Source organism: Talpa occidentalis, unplaced genomic scaffold, assembly GCF_014898055.3.
Source record: "Talpa occidentalis isolate TD23 unplaced genomic scaffold, MPIMG_talOcc4v2.1 talOcc4.14, whole genome shotgun sequence".
Classification (NCBI taxonomy): Eukaryota; Metazoa; Chordata; class Mammalia; order Eulipotyphla; family Talpidae; genus Talpa; species Talpa occidentalis.
The window spans coordinates 1,668,919-1,687,667 of record NW_023601433.1 but is presented as its reverse complement, the minus strand read 5'-3'; the positions used below and the strand labels follow the sequence as shown (position 1 = coordinate 1,687,667).

General features: G+C 63.0%; 1 protein-coding gene across 5 annotated transcripts in view; it reads right to left on the bottom strand.

The window, feature by feature from the left end:
* SH3GL3 (SH3 domain containing GRB2 like 3, endophilin A3) overlaps positions 1-10,168 on the bottom strand; it is a 29,866-nt gene extending 19,698 nt beyond the window's left edge. For all 5 annotated transcript variants that reach the window (XM_037509962.2, XM_037509961.2, XM_037509963.2 and 2 more), the window contains exon 1: positions 10,076-10,168. In XM_037509962.2, coding sequence (XP_037365859.1) covers positions 10,076-10,120 — 45 coding nt within the window. In that variant the 5' untranslated portion in view covers positions 10,121-10,168. The remainder of the gene's footprint in view (positions 1-10,075) is intronic.
* Between the last annotated feature and the right edge of the window lie 8,581 nt (positions 10,169-18,749).

Sequence of the window (18,749 nt, the reverse complement as noted above, 5' to 3'; positions counted from 1 at the left end):
GCCCCCCAGGCCCGACCTGCCGGGACAGCTGACAGGGGAGGGAACAGCGGCACGGCGGGGTTGGGGGGGTGCTGGGCCGCACCTGCTGGGCTTCTCTGCCCGGAGCCTGGCCCTGGGGGAAGCAGGGGGACGCCCCATGACACGCAGGCCCAGGCCCCACGCCAGCTTTGAGACGGGGTGGGGAGAACAGGGGCTGGAGAGGTCGGTCTGTGAGCCCTGGCAAGGTCAGCCTTGGCAACCTGCAGGGCAGGGAGACTGGAAAGCAAGGAGTCAAATGGTCGGCCCAGCCCAGGCCAGATCCGGTGACCCGGCTGTCACCATCCAGCATGTGGGGCCTTGGAGACCAAGGGTGAGAAGCCCAGCAGCAGGAGGGGAGAGTGACCAAGGTCCCCAGGTGCACACGCCCGGAAACGTGGGTCTGAGGTGCACTAGAGCATGGCCCAGCCCAATCCCCATGGCAGGGACAGCCCTGGAGCCCAACAGTGCTCTGGGGGGTCAGCAGCAGGCAGGTGTGACCCCTGATGAAGAGCAGATCACCCCTAAAGGGAACGACTAAGTGGCTGTAACGTGGAACTCTTGGAAATAAAAAACAGTTGTGAAAATGAAAACTTCAGTGATGGAAAACTCTAGACTAGGTGCCTGGAGAGGCCAGCGAGGGACTCGAGGACCAGGGTAGAGCATCGCAAAGGGCAGCACTGCGTTTTTAATGAACAGGGAATATCGGCTATGCAGGGAGGAGGCGCGAGGGGCTCCAGGCCCCCTCTGACGGTGCAGGGGAGGGCAAGCGCGTCAGGAACCACAGCTCATCCCTGGAACTGAAGTTGGGGGAGCCGTGCTAGACACCCGGTCCCAGGTGAGCAAGAGCAGTGTCAGCCCAGACATCCCGAGAGATGACCATCCCGTGGAAGGCGACGGAGGGACAGCCCGGCGCCCCAGAGCACTGAGCGACGCCCAGGACGAGGCCTCCCCGGGCGCCAGGGGAAACACGGATCATCAGGTGCCCAGCCCAGCCATGTGCCAGACCCAGAAAGTGAGCGGCAGGGCACCCAGGAGCAGCGTGAAAAGGACGCGGCCAGAACCCACGAGCCCCTGGCAGCAACCAGCTCCACCCCTGCAGAAACACTGCCCAGGAAGGGAGAGACGGAGGCCGCGGGTTTCCCACAGGGGGACGCCGGGGAAGCCGGGGGAGAGGACACGGCTGAGAAAGAGCCTGGAGGGGCAGCCGTCCGCGGTCAGCGAGGGCCTGACCAGATGCGCACCCACCGCCCTCCGCTGGGTCTCAGGAAAGGCTGCTTCTGGGGAGAAATCGCAGAGGCCAGTGTTCCCCGGAACACACTTTGAGAAGGCCCGCCACCCTGCCCACACCTGCGTCTCTTCTGTCAACTGTGAGCAGCCAGGCTCGCTCTCGCCAGCTCGGAAAATATGGCAAGTCTCAGCTATGAATGTAAACGATGAAAACTATTTGCAAGTTACTACTGCGGGGAGCTGAGCAAAGGCTGTGTGTGAGCTCTCTGCGCGAGCGTGGAGACGTTTCTGTGCGTCTAAGATCATTTCAGAGTGAAAGACGGTTTTTGCAGCTCTGGGGGCATCAGAGCCGCAGGGCGGTCAGGAGCTGGGCAGCCTCATGGCGGGGGGGACGCCCTGGGAAGATGGGGCTCACAGCTGCTGCTTCTCCGGGGAGACTCTGCTGTAGCACAGGGCGTATCGGCTGAGCAGGACACGCAGGAGTGGACCGTAGCCTAGGAAACCAGAGCAGAAGAGGAGAAACTGCAGGCAGAAAGGGAATCATAAAGGAGCAGCTCCCCCAGCCACACGCGGCCCCCAGGCTCCGGCAGGCGAGGAGCTGTGCAGACAGCAGGCCAGACGTGGGGGCCGCACAGAGGCCGCTGAAGGCGGGAGGCCCGGTGGGGATCCTGCAGCGTCATGGCATCAGACACAAGACTGGGGTGGAGGACAGAGGACAAAGAGACATCACAGTGGACACCCCGGGCTTTTGGTCCATCCCTGAGGGCCTGAGAGTGATGGCAGTCAGCGCCTCGGAAGAAATGGGTGGCGATGGACCGCATGACACAGGAGGCAGTGACTGCAGACGGAAGTTTCAGTCGCTGCCATCAGGACTTCAGCAGGAGGGTTAGTAACAAGTAGACACTGCAGAAGAGAGAGGCTCTGGGCTGGAAGGTAGTCCCTGGGACGTGACCACACGGGAACTCAAGGGGACGGATGAAAAATACAAAGGAGCGTTATACACAAACTGGACATCGTGACAACACTGAGCTGACGTGAGGGCAGAGAAATGGGGGAAAATGTTATCTGCAGAGAAGATGGCCACGGGTCAGTCCATGCAGCCAAGGGACAAAGCGCTGGAGGCGAAAGCCCTTGCATGGCCCTGAAGCAGGATAAATGTGCACACAAGCACACCCAGGCGTGGCTCTGAAAATGGCCAGAAACTCTGGTTTTCAGGGCGCAGCACACCCACATTCTCTTCGGACGCCGGCCTGTTTAAAGGCACCGTCAAAGATTCCTGGGAAAAATGAAAGGTGCTGAAGACGCGAAGCCTCCCTCAGGCGGCAACCCCGCAGCTCAGGCAGGGCCGCTCTTCAGAGTGAAGGACTCTGGGGATTTTTCCGTTATTCTCGCTCCAGCCCACGCAGGCTTTTCCCTGCAGACGCCTGGGAGGTGTTACTGGACATCTGACCGGTAAAGACCACGCGTGCCCGCAGGCAGAGCCGGGGCCTGCCCACGTCGGGCCTCTCCGCTGCCAAACCCAAACTACTGCCGCCAACATTTAGTAATTTTGCTTTCTGAGAAGCAGCTGTAATGACAGAACAAGGAAAGAAAATCGGTGGGTGAAACTCAGCTCTGGAGCCAAAGAAAGCTGGTGCCCCCCAGGAAGGGGCCCTGCTGACTGGGCAGGGGCACCCCACGGCAGGGTCTCCCTGTCCAGGCCAGCTGCAAGTGACCGGTGCAAAGGGAGCAGGGTGGCTGGGGGCCTCGCCTCGGGGGGCAACACCAGGTATGGCTGCAGCCCTCCCCCGCCTGGCCTCCCCTCCCTCCTGGGAAACGCACACGTGCAGCCCCTGTCATCACGTTCGGCCCCAAATCAGTCCCCAAGCTACAGGCCCGCGGCCTCATGGACATCCACACGCTCATACCAAGTTTGCTCCCTCCACACACCGCTCCTCCCGCACCTCTCACAGAAGCACCCCCTGCCCAGCTGGTAAGGAGGGCTTCGGGCTCTACCTCAGACGCACACATTCACCCCGAGCTAGTGCTGCGTGACTGTGGAAAGGGATCCGACAGCTAACAGCCAGCAGGCACCTCCCTGCCCCTCTGAGGTCAGCAGCACTGGCCATGAGCCTGCAGGGACACAGCCCCCTGAGGAGCAGCAGGGCATCTGGAGAGCCGGGAGCTTGCCACGTCCACCCCGACCTCAGACAGGCCTCCACCCCGGAACCCTGTGTTTCCAACACGTTCCTGAATGTGCTGTGCCAATGAGGTTCCAGATGATACAAAAAATGTGAAACCTGAATCTTAACTCGTCCCTCACACGACTCGGGATCACCAGTTCCAGGGAAACGCAGAGGTGAACATTACACAGAGAGCACATCGTGATGGCTTTGGGCAGGCAAATACTCCTTAAACCGGACAGGAAATTATACAGTGAAAGCTCATAAAAATGCACGGCCTCAAAATGAATGCTGCTACAAAATAACATCTAACTCGAATACTATATGTTGTTATATAAAATACTACAGCAGTAATCGCTTCTCCGCCTTTTGGCTAAGATCAAGTGTAAACTACTACAGTAGTTATTAATTTCTATTACTGTCAACTCTATGCAACAAAGTATTTCTAACTTTTCATTTTCTTGGGAAAGGATGTTACCTTTCCCCATATTTCTGTGGTTTTGTTGGTTTTTTTTAAGATTTTTCATTTATTCAGGCATAAAAGAACTGGGGTATAGGCCAGAGGCGCGGGAGGGTGAGAAGACTCACCAAAGACAGAGCGGGGAGCAGAACAGGCAGACTGACTGAAACATATTGCTGAGGGGAGCAGCGGGTGAGTCAGGAGGTCTGCTGCACCATGTGGGAATCTCCCTGGCCGGCTGCGATCGAACCCGCGCTGCAGAGACTGTGGACAGCTTCACAGCGCTGCGCTCAACAGCCTGCGCCACCGGGGAGGCCCTGGTTTCGTTTTAATAAAGGCCTTTGAAGATTGACATTAAAGGAAGAAGGAATCTCTGTGATCAAGCAGAATCAGACTTGATAGAAACTCATCCCTGTATCTACCCTGATAGTTGTCACCTTGCTGAGGGCCAGGAACACTCCCAGGGAGGCCAGAAGCTCACAAGGTGGAGCTGGAGTCTGTGGGTGGATGCCAGGTACCAGGGCCCCCAGGCAGCTCCCGGGAGGAGGCCCAGCCCAGGCACTGGGTACAGAGGCCACAGCACCACTTCCTCAGCTATCCCCTGCAGCCAGCTTGCTGCGGGGAGGTGCAACGCCAAAAGAGGAGTGGGCACGCCTCCCGCCTTGTATGCAGGCAGAGAAAGGGTTACTGATTCCTTCCTCTTTTCACCCTGGCCGCCAGGGAGCTCGACATGAAATCTGACAATAGCGGTGACTCTGGAGATCTTTTCCGGAGCATATTCACATGTGAATGTGCCACACAAACCTCCACAAGCCTTGACTTCACCACGATGTTATATATTTCCTGACCATGGGTCATTATTCTTATTTACATTTTACTTTTTAAACTCCTTATAAGCTGCTGCAACTCCCATATGGGACAGGAGACCATACAAAAACTGAGTTTTCTTAAGTTAAAAATCAAGTTTTTTTAAGTAAAAACTCTTGCACAGCAGTCCACGATGGAGGCAGCCGAGGCAGACAGGACATCTTTACTGTAACAACCAAAGGACAAAGCCGGTGTCACCTCGTGCCCCAGAGGAGGCATCAGGGCCCAAACGCGTGTGCGCCACGCGAGCTGCCCCTGAAGACACGACGCAGTAGCCATGAGCTGGGCCAGTACGCACGTGGCTTCCTGACAATGAGGCACTTTTCTCTTCCAGGCACAAGGCTGTTTTATTCATATGTGGAGGATTCTGCATCTCTGGGCGGGACGGGGCGCCCCGCGCCAGGCAGGGCTGTGCTACAGCGCGGGCACCCTGCTGTGACGGCCACCGGCAGCCCCACAAAGAGCGCTCTGTGCTGCCCATGAGTACAGCCCCACCTCGCCCACCCGCCCTCACACCAGGGCTGACCAGCTCAGGCCTCCGGGAGCGCGTGGCCTGGAGCCTCAGAGACACGCAGAGAAGCTGCGGCCAGATGAGTGTGGTCACTCTGGGGTTGAGCTTTACGCAGGGTCTGATCTAGACTAGGTTTTGTGAGACTGAAGCACGTGGCGGGGCGGGGGAGGGGGGCTTCTCCAGAGAGGCTGCAAACTCCTCCGAGAACAGAAACGGGTCAGCTTCCACTCAACCCTGGGCTATCCAGACCTGGAGGCATGATGAAAGCCAGCACGTTCCCAGAAGAACTTTGCCCTCTTTCTTCTCTAGAAACATGAATCATCTTTTCAAAATTTCAAATATGGGGCCTCCCCGGTGGCGCAGTGGGCTGAGCACAGCGCTGTGAAGCTGTCCGCAGCCTCTGCAGTGCGGGTTCGATTCCCGGCCGACTGGGGAGATACCCACATGGCGCAGCAGACCTCTCCTGTCTCACCCGCTGCTCCCCTCAGCAGTGTATTTCAGTCAATCTGCCTGTTCCACTCCCCACTCTGTCTCTGGTGAATCCTCTCACCCTCCCACACCTCTGGTCTGTACCCCAGTTCTTGCATAAATAAATCAATCTTAAAAAAAAAATTTAGGGCCTCCCTGGTGGTGCAAGGGGTTAAGACGCAACCTATGAAGCTGTCCGCAGCCTCTGCAGAATGAGTGTGATCCCCTGCCAGCCAGGGAGCTACCCACATGGCGCAGCAGACCTCTCCTGTCTCCCCGCTGCTCCCCTCAGCAATGTATTTCAGTCAATCTGCCTGTTCTGTTCCCCCCTCTGTCTCTGGTGAATCCTCTCACCCCCCACACCTCTGGCCTGTACCCCAGCTGTTGTATGCATAAATAAAGAAATCTGTAAAAAAAAAAAATCCAAATACAGTTCTTAAATTTAACAGGAGCCAACACTGTCAGACCAGCAAAGCTGGATCTGACCGCGCCACAGCCCCACTCAGCACCACCGGGCAGCCAGCAGCTCTCGAGACCAGGCGGCGGCACAGAGGCTGCAGAGGGAGCCAGAGCCACCCTCGCCCCACCGCGGCCTTCCTGCCAGGTCCCTGCCTCCCCTGTTTTCAAATTCTTTTTTTTTTTTTCCTGTCTAACAAATCTCAAGCCTTTCCTTTTCTTACTTGAAGTGACATCAGGTCATGACATCACCTGGGTTCCCGGGGCCGGGTTTCTGCGTGACGTGTCCTGCCTTCAACCAGCCCTGGCCGTTCCCGCTCCCCGCCCCACCCTGAAGTCTGTCCTCAGCAGAACGGGGAGAACCACCGTCAGCCGGGTGGTCTGTCTTTAGCGTCGCCCGTCCTGCCCCCCAACCTGCGGCGCCTGGCTGCTGCTTGCGCCCACCTAACTTATAAAAGCCAAAGCTCGAGACAAAGCAGGCGTCAGAGAGGGACAGACCAAGCCGCGCAGCAAGAGCAAAATTTATGTGGCCGCATGGCCCGGTCCCTGCGCCATCAAGGGCCAGAGCTCAGGGCCCAGGGAGCTCGGAGCCCTAGGAGGGACGGCCAGCGGCCACTGCCCACCTGTGCCCTGACAAGCCCTGGGAGAGGCTGCTGGTGACATCTGGCAGGGCCTGAGACGCAGGACAAGCGACGCCAGGATGGCAGAGCCGGCACCGCCAACGTGCGCGTGCCCAGGCCTCGCGGCGGAGGCAGGAGCGGCGGGTCAAGAAGGGAAAGAGGAGCCGCGAGGACCCGGGAGTGGGCTCTGCGTCCCCGGGAGGCTGGAGCAGCAGGACAGGCTGCTGGAGGACGCGGGTGCTCGGGGAAGGCGGTCATCACCGGGGCTCAGGGGCCCGCCAGGCCCTGGGCAGGTGTGTGCAGGTGTGAGCAGGTGTGTGGGGAGACGGCAGCCCTGCCGCGCACACGTGCGTCGGGGCGCCCCGGAGCATTCGCTGGCAGGCTCGGTCGCCACCAGGGGAGCAGGGGCAGCCATCCTCCAGAGGCCGCGGAGAGAAGCCGTTTAAGCAGTTTCCTCCCGAAGGAGGTAGTGGCGCGGGAACGCGGGAACACTGCCCAGAGCTCCTCGAGCCCCGCGGGGTGAGGGCCCCTCCCGGCAAGTTCCACTTCTGCTCCCAGGACGGCCCAAGGCCGTGGCCTCCACCTGGCCCCTCGGGACTGCTGCAGTCACCAGCCCCTCCCTGGAGCCGCGTCACAGGCTGGAGGGGAAAGGCCCCCCACCCCGGGGCAAAACGAAGCAAACGTGACACGAAGTCCGGGGTCGCCGGGGCTGCTCTCAGCAGGGGAGGAGGAGATGGCGGCTGTCCCGAGACTTCCTGGGGGGCCTGGATGTCCAGCGGGAAGGGGGCAGCAGAGGGCGGGCGGGCGTCCCCGCGCCACGACGCAGCACAGGCATTGGGTCGCAGAGGTGGCCATTTACAGCCACGGGCCACTGGCCAGGCCCGTGTGGCCACCTCAGCTCCCGGGGTCACCCAGCAGCAGCCCGAGCTGCACCCCCAATGAGCCGCTGTGCAGAGAAAGACACTTGATTAAAATATCCTTTTGAGAAAAGGATCTGGCATGAGCTGCGAGCCTGGTCCCAAGCGCCAGGAAGGAGTCACTGGGTGCTGGGGGGGGCGTCGCGCCTGCTCCTTCCTGCGCTGAGGTGCCGAGCGGGCCGAGCCGCGGCTGCCTGTCCTCTGCGCGCAAGGGGGCGGTCTCCAGGCGACAGGGAAGGCGGCAGGAGGAAGGGCCGGCTCCGGAACTGGCCACCGGTTGTGCTGCCTGTCCCTGAGAGCCCCCCGGCAGCTGGGCCTGCCCCCGCGGCTGGTGAAAGGTGCCCGTTGGGTCTCCTGTCTTCCCCTGACTGCTCCCGGGAGTTCCTCAGGAACGGGGGGGCCGGGAGCTGCGTGGATCCAGGTAACCCACGTCCGGTACAATTCACCCCGCAAGTGCGCCCAGCTCAGGGGCGTGTACACCCACGGTGTTGCCGGCCCCCAGCCGCAGGCCGCCAGCAGACCCCCGGGCGGCGGCGGCACCTGAGGCCAGAGCATGCCAGGCACCGGGCCGGAGTCAGCACGCCGCTGGCATCCATGGACGCCCTCCCCTGCCCGGGCCTGCACGCAAGGCTCGAAACCTGCTGTCCAGACGTCGTGGCAGGAGAACAGCTGGCGTTTTTCACTACCCTGCCCTCGTGTTACATCAGCCCGCCTAACTCCTCCACCAAGTCTGTTTCGTTGCAAAATTTCTTAGAAAGACTCCTAGGAGAGAGAAAAACGTATCTGACGGGCCCTGGGACCACAAAGCCCAGACGGAGCCTGTGAGGGCTTTCCTCGCACAGTCTCAGTGATTTCAGTTCAGGCAAAAAAATAGGCCGACGACCCGGAGCCTCTGCTCGCCTCCCGCTGGTGGGCAATGGCGGACGGACCAGAGGCCTCGGCCCGGCACCCCATTTCCCCAAAGCAGTCGCCCCCCTGAGGTCCTGCGTCCCCTCGGGCTGGTGCTCAGGGCTAGGTGGCAGCAGCAAGGGTGCGTCGCCGCCGAGACGTGCGCCCACGGGCCGAGCTGGCCACGGCTCCCGACAGCGCTGAGGTCACCGGCGCAGCCAGCACAGCCCCCCGGGGGCTCCGGTCCCCTGGCCCCTGCCTGCCCGGCCCAGCCTGTCCCTCACAGCACCCTCGCTGAGTTCCAGGACACCCCCTCTGTCCTGCACACTACCACTTCTTTCCTGCCGGGGCTCCCCAAAGTCTCATTTATTCCACAAGCCTTTATGACGCTTCCTACTCATCCAAGAGCAGGCTACCCCTCGTCCCTCAGCGCTCTGGCCCCCTGGTCTGCGTGGCCCGCTCAATGCTTTCTCCCTTGCCTTTCTCTGATATTTTAAAACCTCCATTCGTGCTGGAAATCCCAAGTCACCTGTGGCTCCAGCCTTGGCCTCCCCAGGAGCCACAGGTCGGGGCACACACCGCCCCAGGGCCGGTCACTTCTGATGTCCCGTGGTCCCAGAGGACTGTCAGGTGCAGCGGGGCGGCTGCACCTCCCGGCTCCTCGTCGCCCTCAATAACTCCACTGTTCACCCCTGCCCAGGCTGGGAGCCGGTGCCCCGGTTTCTCCAGGGTCAGTGAGGGACACCAGGCCTGAGGCAGAGTCCCCTGGCGGCCTCTCCTTCCATCTGCTCTCCGGAGCGCGTGTTCGTGGGAGAAGCAGGACGAAACTCACCCCAAATGTGGCTTCCAAATTACATCCATCGCCCTGTTTTTAAGCAACCTGGGGGGCTCTGCAGAGGAAGGGAGCCGGGACACGGGGTGCAGCGTGGGGAGCTGCACGAGGAGGAGCTGGCAGGGGAGACTGCGCTCCAGGAACACAAACCCGCCTGTCGTTACCCCACACATCCCAATTCTACTCCCCCTTTTCCTCTGCGCCCAGCTCCACACCCGCACCCCCAACCACAATGCCTCCTTGGTCTAATTCCTCACAGGCCTCCTCCGCAAGGCTCCCCCGGCCCTGCGGGGCCCTGAGCCGGGCGCGCCACCGTTTGTTTACGCCGCAGCCGGCCGTGTCTCCCCCCAGACCCGCTTCTGGGGCGCAGGAGCCCGGCGCCAGCGCGCGCACCCTGGGGAGCCGGCCCTGGCGTGGGGCTCGGCGCGCGGGTGCATTTGGGGGCGCCGAGGACGGGGCATCCCGGGCCCGTGGCGCGGCGGGGGGTGGACACGGGAGGGCGGAGGGGGGGCCCTGCGGGCGCCGCGGTCCCCGCGCCCCTCCCCGCGCCAGGTCCCCGCGCGGCGCCGCCCGGGCGAGGGGGCGGGAAGGGGGCGGGAAGGGGCCGGGTCGAGGCCGCCGCGTCCCGCCCGGCCGGGGCCCGCGCTACCTGGCTGGCCTTGTGGAACTGCTTCTTCAGCCCCGCCACCGACATCGCGGCGACGGGCGGGCGCGGGCGCGGGCGGCGCTGGGACGGCCTCGGCCTCCCCGTGCGCCCCTCCGCCCGCCCGGCTGTCACCTCGCGCGCCGCCCGGCCCGGCCCCGCGGCCGCCCATTGGCCGCCCGGGAGCGCGCTGCGCCCACGCCCATTGTTGCGTGGACCCCGCGCCCGCGGGGGGGGCTGGGGGGGCCGGCGGGGGGGCAGGGCCGCGCCGCGGGCGGAGACCGGCTCGGGGCGTCGCGCGGGGCGGGCAGCGCGGGCACCTGCGCGGGGCGGGCGCACCTGCGCCTCGGGCTGGCGACGTCGCTCTCCGCTGGAGCTGGGCTCGGCCGCAGGCCTGGGGGCGTTCCGGCTGGGCCTGCCTGTCAGGAGCCCGCGCGGGGTTCGGGACGCAGAGGGGCTCTGGGGTGGTCACCTGGGGGTGGGCCCAGGAGCGCGCGCCCACTGTCAGCCGCAGGAAGCGCCACCGCCCTCCTCCAGGGGCCTCCACGGGTGCCGCATCGGGCGCCCTGGAGAGCTGTGGGGTCCTTGGCAGCAGAGCGCTGCCCCAGGCCCCCCCATGGCAGCCTCCTGGCTGAAGCTGCCCCTGTAGGCCCCAGGGACTCCCAGCACCTCCCCGGGGTAGCCGGGCTCACATCTTCCTCCTTCAGCCTCCACCCAAAAGAGAGGCCCCTCAGTCTGGGAGTTACCAGACCCCAGAGGGGGCCACGAGAGCCGGGCTTGCCCGGGACACTCCTGTCCAGGCCCGTCCCTGGCCTCCACGCTGCGGGCCCTGCCTTTCTGCAGAACATTGGAGCAGAACCTGTCCACGCTGCCCGGCCCTGTCCCCGACTGGGCCTAGGAGCGCTGGGGGCGGGGGAGGTTAAGACAGGAGTGAAATGTGTGGCCTTCTCGGAGCAGATGGGGCAGCCACTCTGAGGGTGACTTGGTCTGATCTGGGCTGCTTGACTGACCTGGGCATGGCCAAGCCAGCCAGATGGGGCACTGGCAGGACAGCGGTCAGAAGGGCCGCCAACCGGCCAGTGCAGTCTCCCCGCTAGCCAGTCCCACGCCAGGACTCCTAGACCAAGGAGGCCATTTTCCGCCAGGGCTGGGGTCAATACGAGTCCAGGCCTGCCCGGGTGGTGCCCACCTTCCCTCAGCCTGCATCCGGTGGCCATGGAATGGCCCAGGCCCGCAGGAACCTCCCTAAACCAGCCCTGCTCCGTGCCCCTTGAGAAGGGGCGTCTAATAACTAAGACTTGCGTCCCCTCCATGGTTGCTGGACACGCCGATTCCGCCCGTGACGGATCCGGGTGACTCTTGCTGTGTCCATCGGGGAGCAGGCTGAGGCTCCTGTCTGCAGACAGGGGAGCCCCTCTCCGGCAGTGGGCAGGGGTCCCCGGGACGGGGCAGGTAGCATCGTGAGAGCAGGGCTGCAGGCTGAGGGTCTCGAGGTGGCTCAGGAGCCTGGGGCAGGGCAGGGCGGGGGCATCGGTGCCCCCATGTTGCTGGGAATCAGGTCCTGGGAGCCTGCTGTCCCGCACCCTGCCCCTCCCCGCGTCCCCCTCTCCAGTGAGGCAGCCGGCTGGGCCTTCTACAGTGGACGTCCCTGCGCCAGCTTGGCCTGCCCAGGCAGTGCTCCCTCGGACGCCCCAAGCGTGCAGTGCCCACACTGCTCTCTGCAGGTCCGCGTGTCCCGCGGCCCCGGCTGCCTCCATCCGGCCTGCTCTGCCAGCTGTGCCCAGAGCTGCTCCATGAGACCCCATGAGGTTCAGGTCCGGGGGCGGCTCCACCCCAGGGCCTTCGGGTATCACGCACCCTCCACAAGGCCACGTGGAAACGTGCAGGACACGTGGCAGGAGACCCATGAGGGCCCTAGGAGCACGGCCAGACACAGCCTGCCCAGGACACGCCACCTGCTGACTGGCCATCCGCCCCCCCACCCCTGTGCCAGGCATCACTGCCCACCTCCCTGAGGGGTCACGGGGGGTCAGGGCTGCAGGGAGCAGGGCACCGGCCCCCTTGGCCTGAGACACTGCTTTGCCCCCAGCTGCCCGCGGGGCCAGCGGGCCGGCGTCCTTCGTCTGCAGAGCAGACAAAGCTTCAGCTGGACAGTGGGGGGCGGCCTTGCTCACGGGCAGAGAGTGGAGACAGGGAAATCCTTTTACATTCCAAAGGTTTTCAGAAGTGTGTGTTTGCCCTGACCCAGTAACACAAAATTTGGACGCTCAAAACGTCAGGAGGAGTTCGCGTTTGGAGTCAGGGGGATCCTGCCCTCCTGTCCGGGCAGCTGGCGTCCCGCGAGGAGGGAGCAGCCACCGGGGTCTGCCCCGTTCTAATCACGTCAGGGTCTAGTCTTCACACGCAGCTGGGGGAGGACTCTGGGTGGTGGGGGAGGATTGGGCCATGTGGGAGGACGCTGGGCAGTGGGGGAGGACTCGGCGAGCAGTGGATGGGCCTTTGTGAACTGCTGCTGCCACCTCGTGGCGCTTCTGAGCAGGGGCCGAGGTGAGCCTTGGGAGGCAGGAGCTAGACAGCGGCTGGCAACGTCGTTTGCTGGGTCTGTTTTCTGAGCACACACAGCACGTCCGTCTTGTCACCGCCGCTCGTGTGCATGACACTGGAGCTCGCTGGGTGCCAAGGACACAGCTCCCGGCACAGCCACCTGGGGCCTCAGGGCGGGAGCCTGACCCAACCCTGCTGTCCGCAGGCTTGGCTCTGTCCCTGCATCCAGCAGCAAGTGGGAGAAAAGCCGTGGCCACACCCCTTGTCCCCTCGCCCCCTTGGGGGACATGCCCCCCCAAGATGTGCTGGGTGACTACAGACGTGGACCCAGCCTCGGCAGTAATAGGGATGGGCTCATAGGTCACTGGGTCACCCCAGAGAAACCCCAAGGCACAGGGAGGCGTTCGTTCCTTTGAAGAGTAGGATCTCCTGACGCGTGCCAGGGTGGCTGCGACGCCCTTGGCAGCCGGTGCCCACCCCGCAGGGCAGCTTGTGGGGCGCAGTATGCGTTCTGGCCTGCAGGGGGCGGTGTGCGCCCTCAGATGGCCGGATCCTCTGCTCTATAGGCGCTGCTGGGCATGCTGGGGGCCTGGGGTCTGGTGCCAGTGCAGGTTCCGGCTCCCCAGGTCCACGAGGGCCTGAGAGTCCACACCTCCGGCCGGCTCCTGGGGGAGCAGCTGGCCACACGGTGGGAACAGGAGGGCTGGGCTCTGTGGCTCGGCACGCACAGGGGCCGTCGTCCACAGGCCTGTGTGGCTCAAGGATGCCCAGCCCACGGGACTGCAGAGGCCCAGGCCCTCCTTTCTGAGGGGCTTCGTCCTCTCCCTGGAACCGCAGCAGCCCCGCTGACCAACTGCAGAATCTGACCTTCCTGCCCGCACCTGGCCTCATTGGGAGCAGGATCTGACCCCACATCTTATCCTGAGAGTTAAAAGTGCCTGCACGTGGAAGCACAGGCCTGGTGGCCACCTGTGCAGAGGTGGGGCCTGGGCGCAGGAGAGATGGGCGCCCTGGCACCTGGGTGGCCGTGGCCCTGGCCATTGCCCAGATCGGGGAGAATCAGGATGTCCACACACTTGGCTGCTGGCCACAGGCTCTGGCTTACAGCCGGCGCTGGACACCACATTGGCCTGGGGCCAGCGGACATAACGAGTCCTGTGGGCAGGGCACCGTGGAGGGTCACATGGTTTGGGGAAAAGCAGGTGTCGGGCGAGCAGCCACAGTCTCCCCCACCCCCGAGTCCACAAGGGCTTCCCCGCCTGTAGGTTTGCCGGTGAGCGTGGGGGCCGGGCTCACCCCATGCCCTGTGTGACCCTCATGTCTCCATGGTCAGCGGGGCCTTGCTGTGGCCCCACCAGAGTCCAGGCTGCAAACCCAGCTCAGGAGCCTGTGGCCGGTCCTACTCCTGACCAAGGTCCCATCCCCTCTGCCCACGCTGGGGGCCATGGGTGCACTAGTACACACATGCACTAGTACACACCGGGACACACGTGTGCAGTGCTAGCAATAAGCTCATGCGCATACACTGGCCATGCATGTGTGTACTAGTACACACATGTGTGCAAGCATACATGCATTGTGTGTGCTGGCATGTGTGTGGGTGTGTGCACGTGCTGGTATCCATCTTGCTCGCATGTACACATTAGTGTGCACTGCACACACGGTGCAGATACAAAGCATCTGTGCACACTAGTTCCTCTGTTCACACTAGCACACATGTACACACTAGCACGGACCCCCACGCACCCGCCCTACCTCATTTGAAAAGTAAATAAATGACTTGGGAACAGCCATGAAGCGCCTCGTTTACAGCAAACCTGACTTCCGCTGCTAGACACCCAGACGTGGTGGGTCCCCCGGAGGGGCACGGCTGCTGGGGCCCCGAGGCTCCTTCCGGGCAGGAGCAGGGGTGCGAGGGCGTCGCTGGGTGAAATACAGGCAACTCTTCACACGCCACGGTGTGTGCACTTTCCCAGATGCAAAACGAAATCACGTAAAGTTCACGACTTTGGAATACTTTGCCCATTTTAAGAGCAAGAGCTAAATCATCAGGCTTTAGTTCACGACAACCAACACATACCCGGAATTCTCTCCTTCGCGGGCCCATCCCTTCTGCTGAGCAAGAAAACAGATCGCCGTGACCTAGCCCCGGCCACCCCCGGGCAGCACATTTGAGGCTGAAAACTTCAAAGCGGCGTCTTCCGTGGTTCCCATCCTGCCTTCGCCCTCCCGCCCGCGCGAGACCTCGCCTGATTTCTGTAGAGAAAATCGAGTCCACCTGGGGCCGTCCCCAGCCCCTTCCTCCTCACCGAGATGCTCCGGCCGCGCTGCCAGGCCCTGCTGCCAGGCCCACAGAGGCTTGGCCCAATGCCCGCCGGGGCGGGGGGAGCCCTGAGCCCCAGGCCACGCCCCCATGCTGCAAGCCCACCCCAGCCCGCTCCAGGGCTGCAGGTCCGGGACCGGGCCTTGACCCTTGTCCCTCCCCTGACTGGCAGGGTTTCCTGGCAAGATCTGAGGACTTTCCTTACCTCCCGGACCCTTTGATTTTGTCCCACGTCCCTTGCTTCCCAGACACAGACGGGCCCGATTTGAAGTGACTTGGGAGGTGTTCTCGCTCTCACGAATCGTTTCATTGAGAGGGCTGAGCCGCAGCGTCCCCCCGAGAAGCCTCTTACCTCTCCAACCAGGTGCTGCAGCCTGAGAGCTGTGTCCACGGCACCCGCACCCCCACAGGCCAGTGAGGCGGGCTCCTGGGCCCTGGCCCACACCCCCGGGAGTCCTTATTCTTCCGCCTCCGGCTCTCTGGTGTCCTCCTGGAGCCGCTCTGCAGTAGCCGCCTTCTAACCCCGCCCCCGGCCCAGGTGATCCCACTCACGCATGCCCGCACCACAGCCCCGGTGCCCATCCGGCTCTTCCCCAGAGCTACTCTCAGTCCAGCCCCGCACCCACGCCCCCAGTGCCCACGCCCCCAGCGCCTCCTGTGTTCAAGGTTGCAGTGATGGCCCCATGGCCAGCAGCACAAAGGCCTGAGCCTCCCTCACCCCCAGGGGTCCAGCGCCACCCCGAAGTGCGCAGCTCTGTAGGTCTAGCTGCACCTGGAAATCTGCGCTGCTCTTTGTGATATTAACAGATGATTTCTTTTCCTGAAATAATCTCACAATCTGAAATGTTCCAGAGCTGCGTGAAGCCCTGGTTCCTGGCAGGGAGGACACAGTAAGGGGGAGCAGGTGGACTCGCCCCCAGGCGGCTGAGCGCCTTGTAACTGCTGCAGACTCTGGAACCCTGGGGCTGGCACCCCTCTGTGGCACTTGTGCTGGCAGAGCCTGGCTGTGGCGGCAGCAGGAGTCTGGAAGGCAGCATCCTGGCAGCACTAGCTCTCACCAGCGTGCAACCCCACCCATCAGTGCCTCTGGGAGGGGCTCCAGAGCTGCCCCAGCTTCTCGTGGGGCCCAGTGGGAAGCCAGCTGGTGTCCAACAGGGCTGCTGAGTCCTCGGGGCAGACCTGAGACAGGAGCACTTAGCTGCCGTTACAAACGACGTGAAGGAGGCCTCCTTGGTGGCACAGGGGTGACACAGGCGGGCGTCGGGGAGCTGTGCAGCGGTGCAGGCTGCCTCTCAGTGGGAACCCCATGCCAGACCACATTGGGTGGAGGCCCTGGCCAGGGAGCGGAGCCTGCAGATTTAAGCACAGTGAGCCCGAAGGGGGGGTCTCCCACAAAGAGGAGCTGAGGGTTGGGCCTCCCCTGGTGGCTCAGTGCTTGAGCGCTGGGCTGCGAGGCTGCCCACAGCCTCTGCAGCGCCGGTTCGATCCCCGGCCGCCAGCGAGGGTCCCACATGGCGCGCAGACCTCTCCTGCCGCCCGCTGCTCCCCTCAGCAGTGTACTTCGGTCCTTCTGCCTGCTCTGCTCCCCGCTCTGGCTCTGGTGAATTCTCTCACCCTCCCGCGCTTCTGACTGTACCCAGTGCTTGTATAAATAAATAAATAAATCTTTTAAAAAAAAAAAGAAAAAAGGAACTGAGAGTGACGCTTTGAGCTGGGGGGGCGGGGGGCGGCCGGGAAGCTGGGTGCGGCTCAGGTGCTGAGAACAGGGCAAGGCGTCACCTCCTGGGGCAGCGGGGGCTCAGCGCCACCCCTCCACCCTCGAAGCAAACCCCACTCAGCCTCGAGCCAGCGGCCAGCCCATCGCTCTGACTTCCCAGAGGTTCCCGGTGTCTACACGGCTGTCTACGCCTCTGCCCTCACCGGCCACACAGGGGTTCCAGCCGCGTCCTGCAGCCCCACCCGGACCCTCGCCTTCCTGGCCAGGCCCGCACGTCCGTCTGTTCAGAAAGTGTTCGAGGGTCTCCTGTCCTGTGCTGGGCATGAGGCGCATAGGGGCCCCCACTGCTCCGAGGGCTCAGTCCCCTCACTCACCCCTGTGGAAGTGGGGTCCGCCACGGCACCCTCCTCATCCCCATCCGGCCCTTTCCCGAGAGCTACTCTCAGTCCAGCTCCTGGCCCTGCTCCCAGCAGACACTGCAACGGAGGCCCAGGACCCCTCAGGCCTCCACATCTGCCCAAAGGGCACCGCCCAGGGGCCTGCACCCCAGGCCCTCCAGCCTCCGTCCTTGCCCCCTAGCGTGCTTGCCACTCTTCCCGTCCCCCCCACCCACCCACCCACACTTCTTGCCGCTGGGCCTCGCTGCGGGAACACGCTTCCCCCCCGCTTCCCCTGGCTCCTGAAGCTCTTCCTCTCCCCAGCCGCCCAGCTGCAAAGTCGACAGCCACCACCTGGACACGCGGATCCAGGAGCTGGGGCTCTCCAGTGCACGGCGCTCCCGTGCTGCACTGCCAGGTTTGAAGGCTCAGTCAAGAGGGGAAGTGTTCTAGAATGTTCCCAGCCTTGGTTGCAGGACCCAGCGATTGTCTGGGTGTGCAGTGGGCCAGGGAAGGAGGAAAAGCCTCCAGAATTTCCAACAGGACAGTGAGGTGCCTGGGGGGCCCCGGGACCAGAGCCTGGGTGTGTGGGTAAGGTCGTCAGCTCGGCTGTCGCACCTCCAGACGAGCGAGGGGCCCCCGGGAGGAAACAAGCAAAATCTCTGCCCAGGGCTTTTCTGAAAGTCCTCGTTTGTTTCGATGCAAAGAGGCGTCTTTTATTCCTCACCAAAGGCTGAAACCCAAGCTGTAAACCCAGGTGCAGAGACAGCACGCGGGACCTGGAGATGAGGACCTGAGGATGAGGCAGTCGGTGTTGACGGGCAAGAGAAAAGTCTGGAGTTAAATGAAAGCGTGAGCTGAAAGAGAAACTGCTTAATTAGAGCTCAGACTTATCAGTACATCTCCCCTGTAACTATTTTCTGAATAACAATTATCCTAATTTATGCTTTTGAATTGCAGAAGGAATAGCTACCTACCCCTGGACTCCCGCCTCCCACTGGCTGAAACATGCAAGGCTTCTGGAGAGGCTGAAGAGCGGGCTCTGACGGGCATGTTCCTTTATCTTAAGGCAGCGGGACAGGGTGTGGGCGCCGTCTCCGCAGCAGCTGCCGCGAGCGCCGCAGCATTAAGTGAGAAAGGGGAAAGGCCTCTGACGGCTCAGGCGGTCACGCTGACCTGATGGTCCGCGACATCACGGCTCCGAGCTGCACATCTGGCGACAGAGAAAATCAGGACTGACTCCAGTTTGGCCGTTTCTAGAAAGACCTCGCCACAGCTGCTCCCTGAACCACGGAGAAGGCCGATGACGCTGCCGGGCCAGGGGCCGGGCCTCCAGGCCTGAGCGTCGGTAGATAGGGAAGCTTTAAATTTGCTGCCACATTCCTTTATGGCCTTAAATCAGCGCAGCCCAGGCTTCCTCCATGACTAGAACCAAATGTTGTCTTCTGGAGAGAGAGCTGCAGGAGCAGGGATGTGTCAGGCAATTCATCAGGCGAAGGAGGACCAGATGTGCAGACAAGCTGGGGCGGCGGTGAGAGGCCCTGGCCCCTTCCGTGGGGCAGGGAGCGCCTCCCAGACAGCAGCGGGCGCGGAGGGCCGCTCCCCTTCCCGGCGGGCGCGCGGAGCCCCGCGCTGCGATCTGGCAGCCTGGGTGCCCCCAGTGCCGCCTCCCCCGGGGCTGGTCTGCCAGCAGGTGCTCTCATCACACCTGTGTGGTCC